General features: G+C 38.5%; 1 protein-coding gene across 1 annotated transcript in view; it reads left to right on the top strand.

The window, feature by feature from the left end:
* The window catches only part of OVCH1 (ovochymase 1), a 48,799-nt gene that overhangs the window by 24,080 nt on the left and 11,563 nt on the right, over window positions 1-13,156 (top strand). Inside the window, 5 exon segments of the mRNA XM_070495176.1 lie at window positions 72-205; window positions 661-856; window positions 3,677-3,831; window positions 11,272-11,428; window positions 11,738-11,839. Coding sequence (XP_070351277.1) covers window positions 72-205; window positions 661-856; window positions 3,677-3,831; window positions 11,272-11,428; window positions 11,738-11,839 — 744 coding nt within the window.

Below are 13,156 nucleotides of genomic sequence, written 5' to 3'. Positions count from 1 at the left end.
AGTGGTATAGATCCACACCTGGGAACTGAACCTGGGCTGCCAAAGCAAAGCACACTGAACTTAACCACTAGACCATGGGGCCAGCCCCCAAAAATGTGTTTTCATGTCAACTTTTGCTTGTTCTTTCTCCAGAAAAAATAATCCACTTTTCTGGACCCTTGTTGCTGGGGACCGTGACAGAACCCTGAAAGAATCAACTGAGCAAGTGAGAAATGTTTTTAAAGATCATCTGCCTGTACTCTGAGTGTTGTCGCATCCCAGGGAATACCTTTAGCTAAAATATATAATAATGTATTAATCTCCTGGTGCCCCCTACACTTTATCATATAATACCAACATTTAAAGATACCATTTGAGATCACATTTTAATGTGAGAATTAGGTGAGTTTGCTCAGGAAATACAAATTCAGGTCCATGTACCCAAGTACACATAATCTGTTTTCTCCAGGACTTCCACTCTTCAGAAAGTGGTCCTTGGCCTCCTGCAAATAATAAACATAGATTGCCCTTTAAAATTTAAAATTTAAAATAAAACCTCAGTCATCTTCATGGCTGAGGTGTGGAAATGTAGAGATTTAAGATTATTTTGGACGATTATGCAAGGAAGTAGTTTGACTCATTGGCTTTATCTTGTAATTCGATTGCTTGGCAATGATACAGGTGAGACGTGTAAAGGACATCATGGTCCATGAAGACTTTGATAGACTGACCTATGACTCTGACATCTCCCTTATACAACTGAGCTCTCCCCTGGAGTTCATCTCCATGGTGGGACCAGTATGTCTCCCACACAGCGTGGAGCCTCTGCTTTCCTCTGAGATCTGTGCTGTGACTGGATGGGGATGCATTAGTGAAGGTAAACACTTTACTTTTGTGCAAACAATACTGCTGGTTGATATTTTGGAGAATATGTCATGGAAATGATATCAAGCATTATCTGCTTTAGCCCTTCTTCCTTCTGAGAGATAGAAACCATGTTTTATTTAGCTGTAATAGCTCATCAAATTACAGAAGGGGCTATTTAATATTTTTCCATCAGGGTGACTTAATTATAGGTAGGCTAGATCTATAAAGGGCCAGATAATGTTTCTTAGGCCTTGTAGGCCATATAGTCTATCTCACAACTCTTCAACTCTGCCATTGTAGTGCAAAGCAGCCATAGACATTATGTAACAGAATGAATGTGGCTGTGTTCCAAAAGAACTTCATTCATGAAACTGAAATTTTATAAAATATTCTTGTGCCATGAAATATTATTCTTCTTTGGATTTTCTTTTCAACCATTTAAAAATGTACAAGCCATTATTAGTTCATGGATTGTACTAAATAGGTCCAAAGATGGGACGGTGGGGATGGCATGGAATTGGCCCACTGGCTGGGCTTTGCTGAGCCCTGGGCTAGAGGATAGAGTTCTTAAAGCCATGGCAAAGCATTGAAAGATCTGAATGGGCTGATGTTTGGTTTTTGCTCTTTTTCACTGTGTAAATAATTTTCTTTTATATTTTCCTTCTGTTTATGTCTCATTTGTTTAGAATCTGTGAGCTTGAGGGAGAGGGGAATTTATCTTTGACTGTGTTCAGTGTTTATGTTCCTGGTTTACTGTGCTACCTGCAGCCAAATTGCATATTCCTAAAATCTTCACAACCACCATATGAGGAGATTTTATCCCCCTATTTTGTGAATGAGGAGATTATGGCCCCCTAATTTAAGTATTTTGCTAAGATCCCATGGCTAATAAATATCAAAGCTAGGATTTAAAATCAGCGTGGCTTCTCTGATAATCCTTGAGTGGCTTTTTGTTACATTCCCAATAAAGTCTGGACTCCTAGCCTGACTTTGAAAGCTGTATGCGATTTGGCCTCCACATAACTCTCCAACCTCATTTCCTCCTGTTGTCCTCTTGTTGGCTAACCTTCAGGCATCATGGTCTTTGTTCTTCCTCTTGAGCACCAAACTTGTTCTGCTTTCTCAGGCTCTGTACTTTATTTCCTTCCACGTGGAATGTTCTTATTCTAGTCCTCTCACAGCTGCCCCCTCCTCATTCCATTCTCAGATCAAATCTTCTCAGACCACTTTGCTGCAGCCGGACTGTCCTTCCATCACTTTCTGCACTACCCAGTTTTATCATCTCATTGCACGTACACGTACTTGACGTTATTTTATATAATAATGTCCTACATCTCACCCGTTAGAGTGGGGGCCTCTGGGAGGCAGATCTCCACCTAATTTACCACTCTCTCCCTGAGGGTAGAAGTCTACTTAGAATAAATACTCAGTAAACATTTATTGACGGATTGGCTTCAAGGCCCTTGTTCTCTAACACCTTCAACCTTCACCAACTCCATGACCACCAGACAACTGAGAGGTGGTTGCAGTCTTACAAAAGGTGAACTCATCCTTTCAATCTCGGAGAGAAGAGGAGTTCTTGATTTTGAGACATAGGAAGCGACACTGATGGGGATAGTCCCTGAAAAGGGGATTTTATTTTATTTTATTTATTTATTTTGAGGAAGATTAGCCCTGAGCTAACATCTGCTGCCAATCTTCCTCTTTTTGCTGAGGAAGACTGGCCCTGAGCTAACATCCATGCCCATCCTCCTCTACTTTATATATGGGACGCCTACCACAGCATGGCTTGCCAAGCAGTGCTATGTCCGCACCTGGGATTCGAACTGGCGAAGCCCGGGCCGCCAAAGCGGAACGTGTGAACTCAACCACTGTGCCACCAGGGCGGCCCCAAGAGGATTTTAAATACATTAAATTATTTATGTATTAGATTAATACATTAAAAAGAGGACAAGATTTAAAGTCCGACCCAGGCTTGAGTCCTGGTTCTGTCCCATAGGTGCTGGGAGATCACATTTTCAGAGCTCTGACTTTTCATGCCTGAGATCAGTGTGAGAGCCCACCTCACAGTGTTGTTGTAAGTCTTATTAGGCTGGAGTAAAGGACTTTATAAATATTAAGGTACTATATAAGTGTAAAGTAATTTTTATTAATTTTTTCAAAAAGATACAGGGCTATAAAATACTAAATTTATCTTTTTTAATTAGTCATAAGTCTAAAGTGATAGAATAAGTCATGCAAAATACATGTTAACATAGGCCTGCCTGAGGGTCAGGTAGGAGGAGAAATTCTTCAATGTTCATCATTAGTGTCATCTTAAATCAGTGTTGAGATTTAGGCCTCAGTGATAATAGAGGACAGAGGAATATGATTTTGGTTTATATTAGGAAATCATATAAACGTATTGTTATTACATACTTATATATTTACATAAAATATTTATGTGTTTAAATGTATAACCATATATATTTCTAATAATATGTCATGTATAATACCAATTCATATCTTGCTGAGTTTCTCTTTCTGAATTCTTATGTAGCAGTATTTGAAACACTAACATTTAAATCAGAAATAAGCTAGGAAAGAAGTGTTTCTGGTCCTGTTCTCCTGCCGATGGACTTCCTTTACAAAGATGCCACATCTGGAAATGAAGATATCCTACATAAGACACTTGTAATTTTTGGTTCAGTATTCTACATCAGCTTAGACAAAACCGAAGGATTGCAATTATATTGGTGCAAAGCAAGTCTGAACTTAAATACATTCCCTTAACATCACTTGGTCCCTGCTTTGTTATCAAGCTCTCTTTCTGAATCTGTTTCTTAATTAGGTGGAGGCCTAGCCAGTGGCTTACAGCAGATTCAAGTGCCCGTGTTAGAGAGACAGGTCTGCGAACGCACTTACTATTCTGCTCACCCAGGAGGGATCACAGAGAAGATGATCTGTGCTGGCTTTGCAGCGTCTGTAGGGAAAGATTTCTGTCAGGTGAGAGGATTCTGATTTTGCAGAGGAAGATGAGAAAGTTGTCATCTACTGGAGATTCTCTTTAGACAGGAGGAAACCACTCTCAAAGCCAGACAACCTCCGTAGCCTGTGCCTCTCAGCATCACACCACCCTACCCCTACGTGAAGGCCAGTAGGACAACAGAAACAGTGAGTTACTTAATCCAAACTTGCTGAGATGGTGGAGAGGGGGCAGAAGCATCCATACAGCCAGGGCAACTTGGGTGCATAGAGGAGCCCATGAGGAGGTAGGAGATGGCAACACCAGTAAATTGGCCTGCAGGTGGGAAGATGTGTTCAGATATATTTAAGGCTTTGGGTAAAGGGGAATGAGCAAGTAAGGATTCTAAATTAGTGTAGCCTACTTATGACTTGAGTTTTGTTGTTTTAAACTGTTTATCTCCTGTGTACTCACACTTAATTTTCCTCCACAGGAATAATTTTTAAAATAAAATTATCACAAAGAAGAAGATGAAAAATTTTGAAAAAAAATGGTTTTCATATGCAGTGAAAAATAAATCACAAAACAATAGTTTAATTTCAGTGTTCCTATAGAGGCACAATGCAGTACCAAAAAGGGTTTCTAACAGTCTGCAGCCCACCTTTAATGTAGTCTGGATTTGAGGCAGCCCATGTAGAGGAAAGTTTGGGTCTGAGAGCAGACAAACTTCTCCAGATTTATCATTTCGTACTGGTCTAGAGTAGAGAGGGAAGAAAGAATGAATTTCTAGTCTTTGCAGCTTTTTGATAGTTTTTACCCCAACTCAGTTAAGGAACATGAACCAATGGATGTCATCTCTACGTGGAGAAGACTGGGCATTAATCTGGGTAGAAGTCTTTCCATGTGAAAATATGAAGAGAGAAGGAAAGAGGTCCCCTCTTAATAAAGAGGTCCCCTGAATATAAATTTATTGTAGTTTAACCCTTTCATGGCGTCAGGCACTGCTCAAATTTGTTTTATTTTACATATCTTGATTTGCATTCCCCAGAAGCAGACCCTGAGACAAGGATGCAAGTGCAGTGGTCTGTGAAGCAAGTGCAGGTGTCACTGGCAGCACAGTGAAGATGTGGGATAGGGATGGGAAGGCAGCCAATCTAGAGTGTGCTGTTAAGGCAGCTACCACAGGGAGGGACTGCCCTTAATCCTGCAGTGATGCAAAATACACGCAGCATATTTGTCCCATCTGAGGGATGAGGGAGCTGGAATATTGATACACCATTTCTCCAGAGTCATAGCTTCAGGGCTGCAGGCGGGGCACTTCCCACACTTCTGGCCCAACTCCTGGGTAGGTGGGGTAGAGGGAGGAAAGCCCTTAGGTGCAGAGGCAGGATGTGGACCGCAAGATCTGAGGAAGGTGGGAATGGCACTCACATTGTCTGCTAGAGGACATAAATGTTCTATTATAAACACCAGTAGAAAAGTACTCTGAACTGATGTGTTCATTCTTCCCCTTTTGAGGGATGGTTTTTCTTCTCGCTTTGAATCAAGAAACTCACAAATACCTCTGTCTCTGTCATATTTGACAGCATCTAACATTAAGGGAAGACCTTAGTTTGTATCAAGAGAGCAAAGAAGAACTACAGGGGGGATGAGGTCCGTGTCAGAGGTGACCCAAATATCGTGATCTTGGTTGTCACCTATTCTTATTTCAGCTGCATCCAGCTGTCCCTTTGGCTGCAGCATGACCAAATTTATAGTCAGTACAAGGGAAGCAAAATAGGAGTTGAGATTCTGAGTAATAAATGTGGCTAGCTTTCTTCTACAAAGAACACTGAATTACTAAAAGGTGACTTATGAAACTTGCTTAGATAAAATGGACTCTCATATTTCTATCAGGTAATTGAGTTTTCCCTTCCTGTGAATGCTCAGAGGTAATGGACCTGCTAATGTAATTTCTCATCCGAGAAGGTGAAAATCAGAATGTTGGACTGCAGAGATGTGGGAGTTTCAGATATGCAATGTAGAATCCTGTGATTCTTTGCTCACAACAAATTTTAGACTTTAGATTTTTTTTAAATTTCAAGTTCTTTGACCTACAATGTGAACTCTATCTTCACAGTGATATATTTCCCATTCTGCTGACTTTTCCAATCTACTTCATACTTCTCTCCTCTTGCTTACTATATTTCAGCCACACTGAGTGCCTCCTGACCTCTCACTTCATCATATCCTTGCCTAACTTGGGGCCTTTGCCCACATGTCAATTCTGCATAAAATGCTATTCCTCCAGGTTTTTGAAAATCTAGCTCCTTCTCATCCTTCATCCATCAGCTCAAATGTTATTGAAACTACACACACATACATGTGCATATAAGTACACTCACACCTACCTTTGTTCTCTACTTTTCACTCTGAATATTTCCTTTATAGAGATTATCACCATCTATACTCTTTCTCAGAGTTCCTAGCTCATGGTAGGCACTAAATAATTTTCAAAGTAATTAATAGGTACAATTTGTTTATTGAATATTTATCATATGCTAGGCTCTGTGGTAAACACAGGCAATAAAAGATAAATTAGACAAGCTCTTTCACTGTTGTGGAATGTTTGTAATTGCCTGGAAAATTCTATATTGGCTATGTTGTTGCTGAATGAATGATTGATTTTAAAAAACTCGGAAAACCTGATTTGATACATCAGACCATTTTCAAACTCTAAGAGGGTCTTAAATATAATCTTATTTTATGTGGAAAGAAATTCAGCCCAGAGAAAGTGTTAATTGTTCTATATTACAGGCTAGGAAATCTATCTCCTTACTCCAAATTGAGGATTTCTTCTGAGAAATTCCTCATTTAAAATAAACAGCAATATCAAATATGTCATCAGCTCAGTTTATTTTTTAGGAAGACAATTAAATTTTAGGGTCCTAAATACATTTGTGCAAAAAAAAAAAAAAAAGGCCTGATTAAAAATCAGAAAGGCTACCTTAAAAAAATTGCAAATCCTATGTTGTAAGGTTTGGGTTTTTTCAGTTTTGAGATATAATTGACATATGACATTGTGTAAGTTTAAGATGAACAATGTGATGATTTGATACACTTATGTATTGTGAGATGCTTTCCACAGTGGGGATTAGTAAACACCTCCATCACCTCACATAATTACTATTTCTTTCTTGTGCTGAGAACATTTAAGATCTACTCTCTAAGCAACTTTCAAGTATATAGTACAGTATTGTTAACTATAGTCACCATGCTATACATTAGATCCCCAGAACCTGTTAATCTCATAACTGGAAGTTTGTGCCCTTTGAGCAACATCTCTTCATTTTCCCCATCGCCCAACCCTGGTAACCATCATTCTGCTCTCTGTTTCTGTGAGTTTAGCTTATTTATATTCCACGAATAAGTGATATACAGTATTTGTCTTTCTCAGTCTGACTTTGTACTTAGCATAATAACCTCAAGAACCATCTATGTTGTCACAAATGGCAAGATTTCCTTCTTTCTCATGGCTGAATAATATTCCATTTTGTATATATACCACCAGTTCTTTATCCATTCATACTTTGATGGAAAAATAGATTGTTTCCATATCTTGGCTCTTGTGAGTAAAAGCTGCAATAAATATGGAGGTGCAGATACCTCTTCTATATCCTGTTTTGATTACCTTTGGCTATATACCTAGAAGTGGAATTGTTGGATCATACGGTCATCCTATTTTTAATTTTTTGAGGAAGCTCCATATTATTTTCCATAGTGGCATACCAATTTATATTCCCACCAACAACAGTGCAAAGGGTTCTTCCCTTTCTCCACATCTTTGCCAACACCTTTTATCTCTCATCTGTTTTTTGGGGTTTTTTTAGATTTTACTTTTCCTTTTTCTCCCCAAAGCCCCAGAGTACATAGCTGTATATTTTAGTTGTGGGTCCTTCTAGTTTTGGCATGTGGGATGCTACCTCAGCATGGCTTGATGAGTGGTGCTAGGTCCATGCCTACGATTCAAACCCACAAAACCCTGGGCTGCCGAAGCAGAGCATGCAAACTTAACCACTGGGCCACGGGGCCGACCCCTATCTCTTGTTTTTTTGATGACAGCCATTCTAACAGGTGTGAGGTGATATCTCATTGTAGTTTTGATTTGTAATTCCCTGATGATTAGTGATGTTGAGCACTTTTCATGTACCTGTTAGCCAGCTGTATGTCTCCTTTGGAAAAATGTCTATTCAGATCATCTACTCATTTTCAAGTTGTGTTGTTTTTTGTTATTGAGTTGTATGAATTCTTTTAATATATTAGATATTAGCCCCTTGTCAGATACATGGTTTGCAAATATTTTCTCCCATTCCATAGGTTGCCTTTTCATTTTGTTGATTGTTTCTTCTGATGTGTGGAAGAATTTTAGTTTAATGTAGTCCTACTTACTGATTTTTGCTTTTGTTGCTTGTGCTTTTGGTTTCATATCCAAAAAATTGTTGCCAAGATCACTATCAAAGATCTTTTCCTGTATGTTTTCTTCTAGGAGTTCCATGGTTTGGGGACTTACATTTAAGTCTTTAATCCATTTCAAGTTAATTTTTGTGAATGGTGTAAGACAGGGGTCCAATTTCATTCTTCTACATGTTATCCAGTTTTCCCAACACTGTTTATTGAAGAGACTATGTTTTCCCCATTGAGTATAGATGGTCCCAAAATTACAATGGTTCAACTTACGATTTTTTTACTTTAAGATGGTCCAAAAGCAATATGCATTCAGTAGAAATTGTACTTCAAATTTTGAATTCTGATCTTTTCCTGGGATAGTTATATATGGTACGATACTCTCTCATTATGCTGGGCAGCAGCAGCAAGCCACAGCTCCCAGTCAGCCACGTGATCATGAGGGTAAACAACCTATACACTTAGAACCATTCTGTACCCATGCAACCATTCTGTTTTTCACTTTCAGTACAGTATTTAATAATTACATGAGATATTCAACACTTCATTATAAAATAAGCTTTGTCTAAGATGATTTTGCCCAACTGTAGGCTAATGCAAGTATTCTGAACGTGTTTAAGGTAGGCTAGGCTAAATAATGATGGTCAGTAGGTTGGGCATATTGAATGCATTTTCGATTTATGATATTTTATACTTATGATGGGTTTATCAGGATGTAAGCTCACCATAAGTCAATGAAGATCTGTATTCTTTGCTCCCTTCTCAAATATTAGTTGGCTGTATATGTGAGGGTTTTTTTCTGGGCTCATGATTCCGTCCCATTGGTCTATGTGTTTATTTTTATGTCAGTACAACACTGTGTTGATTACTATAAATTTGTAATGTATTTTGAAATCAGGAATTGTGGTGCTTCTGACTTTGTTCTTTCTCAGGAATGCTTTAGCTATTTGGGGTCTTTTGTGGTTCTATATGAATTTTATGATTGTTTTTCTATTTCTGTGAAAATTACCATTGGAATTTTGATTATGGACTGCATTGAATCTATAGATGGCTTTGAGTAGTATGGACATTTTAACAATATTAACTCTTCCAATCCATCAACATGTGTTATCTTTCCATTTATTTGTGTTGTTTTCAATTTCTTTCATCAAAGTCTTATAGTTTTCAATGTAGAGGTCTTTTGCCTCCTTGGTTAAATTTATTCCTAAGTATTTTATTCTTCTTGAGGCTGTTGTACATGGGATTGTTTTATTTATTTTTTTATATATATTTCATTGTTAATATATAGAGGCACACCTGATTTCTGTGCGTTCATTTTGTACCCTAAAATTTTACTGTATTCATTGATTAGTTCTAACAGTTTTTTGGTGGAGTCTTTAGGATTTTCTGTATATAAGATCATATCATCTGCAAATACAGTTTTACTTCTTCCTCTCTGATTTGGATGCCTTTTATTTCCTTTTCTTGCCTGATTGCTCTAGCTAGTACTTCCAGTACTATATTGAATGGAAATGGTGAGAGTGCACAGCCTTTTCTTTTTCCTGATCTTAGAGGAAAAGCTTTCAACCTTTCACTGTTGAGTATGATGTTAGCTGTGGATTTGTTATATAAGGACTTAATTATGTTGAGATATGTTCCATCTATGCTCAATTTGTTGAGAATTTTTGTCATGAAAGGATGTTACATTTTGTCAAATGCTTTTTCTGTTCTATTGGGATGATATGATTTTTAACTTTCATTCTATTAATGTGGTGTATCACATGTATTGATTTGCATATGTTGGACCATCCTTTATCACTGGAATAAATCCCACTTGATCATGGTGCATGATCCTTTTTCTTTTTTTAAAGATTTTATTTTTTTCCTTTTTCTCCCCAAAGCCCCACAGTACATAGTTGTATATTCTTTGTTGTGGGTCCTTCTAGCTGTGGCATGTGGGACCCTGCCTCAGCATGGTTTGATGAGCAGTGCCATGTCCGCGCCCAGGATTCGAACCAATGAAACACTGGGCTGCCTGCAATGGAGCGCGCGAACTTAACCACTTGGCCACAGGGCCAGCCCCCTGCATGATCCTTTTAATATGCTTTTGAATTCAGTTTGCCAGTATTTTATTGTGGATTTTTGCATCTATGTTCATCAGAGATATTGGCCTGTGGTTTTCTTTTCTTGTATTGTCCTTATCTTGCTTTGGTATCAGGGTAATGCTAGTCTTGTAAAGTTAGTTTTGGAGTGTTCCCTCCTCTGTAATTTTTTGGAGTGTTTGAAAAGGATTGCAGTTAATTCTCTTTTAAATGTTTAGTAGAATTCACTAGTGAAGGCTTCTTGTCCTGGGCTTTTCTTTTCTTTTTTTTTTCCCTCAAAGATTGGCGCCTGGGCTAACAACTGTTGCCAATCTTCTTCTTTTTTTTTTTTTCCTGCTTTTTTATCCTCCCCTAATCCCCCCCGTACATAGTTGTATACTTTAATTGTGGGTCCTTCTAGTTGTGGCATGTGGGAGGCCGACTCGACATGGCCTAACGAGCGGTGCCATGTCTGTGCCCAGGATCTGAACCCTGGGCTGCAGAAGCAGAGCGTGCAAACTTAACCACTCGGCCAGGGGGCCGGCCCCATGTCCTGGGCTTTTCTTTGTTGATGTTTTTGATTACTGATTCAATCTCCTTACTTGTATTGATCTGTTCAGATTTTCTATTTCCTTATGTCTTGATAGTTTGTATGTTTCTAGAAATTTAGTCTTGATAGTCTCGATAGTTTGTATGTTTCTAGAAATTTATCTATTTCTTCTAGGTTATCCAATTTTTAGGTGTATCTCTTATGATCCTTTGTATTTCTGTGAGATCAGTTGTAATGTCTCCTCTTTGATTTGTGATTTTACTTATTTGAGCCTACCTGTTCTAAGGTATACAAATAGACAAAGAATAATTTTTTTTTAAATTAAAGAAATGTGCTATGAATACGTTATTGGTTATTCCTGTTCCAAAACTGAAAGCAAGAGCTCTGATTAAAGCAATTTTCTAGAACACATTTTCTTGATGTTTCAGGGAGACTCTGGTGGGCCATTTGTATGTAGACATGAAAAAGTTCCCTTTGTCCTCTATGGCATCGTCAGCTGGGGAGCCGGCTGTGCCCAGCCAAGGAAGCCAGGTGTATTTGCCAGGGTGAGTGTCTTCTTGGACTGGATCCAATCCAAAATCAAAGGTAAATGTTTTTCAGATACTATGGAAACAATGCCTCTTTCTTTAAGTGGGTTTGGGAGAGTTGAGTGTGATAGAAATCAGCATTATGAAAGCAAAGACCATAAAGTAGTATTTCATTTATCTTAGTTTCTAAGCACATTAAAATTCAGTAAGACTAAGTTCTCCCTTGGGCAGAGTTTGGATAAAACTCGCTTTTCCTGAGGCTGTTTTAATCCTATATTTGCATTCTCTTTTGACAAAAGCTGCTTTGGTACAGACTACATTTTGTTCTCAGGCTTTTATCTACTTATTTTTAACATGTTCTCTCCAGGTACAGGTCCTGCTTCACTTCAGATAGATAATGAAAGTAAAACCCTAACAAGACAACAATTGCTACCATCCACACCTTCAACAGACAGTGCATCTAGGCCAGGTAATAGATATCCACGTTATCCCATTAATACAGCTAATAAGAACTTATCAAAAAGCACTGCATGTCTGGATCCACTAATTTTCTTTGGAGCACTATAAACTCTGTTTTCATTCTGGCTGGTAGTTTAAGCTGAAAGAAAGGAGAGTTATTATTGTGACTATCTGGGGATCTTTTCTGTCCCAAAGATACAGCTGTTACAGGTAAAAAAAAAAAAAAAATCTTGTGGTTGTAAACAAGTGCTTCAATTTTGGAGAAGTGCATAGAATTATCCTGACCTCTGAGCTATTTATTCCTATATGAACAAAGATCCTTAGACTTTAAGGTATCTTGTGAGGTAAAGACTCTGGATATGAGATGACCAAGACCAGCATCAGAGTTAGTGTTTCTCTTAATTCTCCTACAATTGTCAGTGTCTGTTTGCAAATAGGATCTTGACTTCTAGTTAAAAGTGAGCAGCAACTGGAGAATTGGAAGTCGGTGATAGACTTGCAGGGAGATGAAAGTTCTATGATACCGTAAGTCTTGGTTTCCAAATCATCAGGATCTTTCCCTTTTCACTCATTTTTGCCTCACCCACTCCCACATATACTCAACCCCAATAGAAAGCTAGGCAGAGGTAGAGGAAAATTGAAGAGGATGCACAAGAGAGGGAGAATTGCCGAGTGATGACCTTCAGTCGAAGAGAGGGGATGAGATCTAGTGCCTAGCTGGAGGGGTTGGTCTTGGATAGGAGCAAAGTGCAGTTCATCCATAGTTGCTGGATGGAAGGCAGAGTATTTAGGCACTGATGCAGGTACACGTGAGGATAGGAGCTTCCGGCAGTTCTCTTCTAATTGCTTCTATTTTCTCAGCAGATGAAACGGGGTTGTGAAGAGGGTTTGAGTATTTTAAGAAAAGAAGGCATGAAATACTTCTCTAAAAAAGTGACAAGGTGCATGGACTAGGAAAATGTAGTAGGATTCTTGGGCAGCATAAAAGCCTCTTAGATTAATGATCATGAATTTAGAAGGAGACTAATCAGTTAGCTTAGCTGTATGTTTTCGTTTGGAGACGCAGAGGAGTACCACATAGATGCAGAGCAGGTGGAGAGTAGATTCAGTGAGAGTGGGTTTTCCTAAGTATGTAAGAGTATAATGGAATTGAGTATGTGAAGAAGGGATTAAAATGATGGATCGTTGGAATTTAAGCTAGGAAAAGAGTGAAGCAAGGATGAAAGATGAGTTAGGGACAAAGAAAAGGTGCTAGGATAGATGAAGTACAAGTTTCAAAAGGTGGAAGGAGTGTTAAAGGAAGCTGAAAAGATAAAAGGTTGTGGTT

The sequence above is a fragment of the Equus asinus genome, chromosome 22 (assembly GCF_041296235.1).
Source record: "Equus asinus isolate D_3611 breed Donkey chromosome 22, EquAss-T2T_v2, whole genome shotgun sequence".
NCBI classification, from domain to species: Eukaryota; Metazoa; Chordata; class Mammalia; order Perissodactyla; family Equidae; genus Equus; species Equus asinus.
This window is presented reverse-complemented; position numbering and strand designations above follow the sequence as displayed.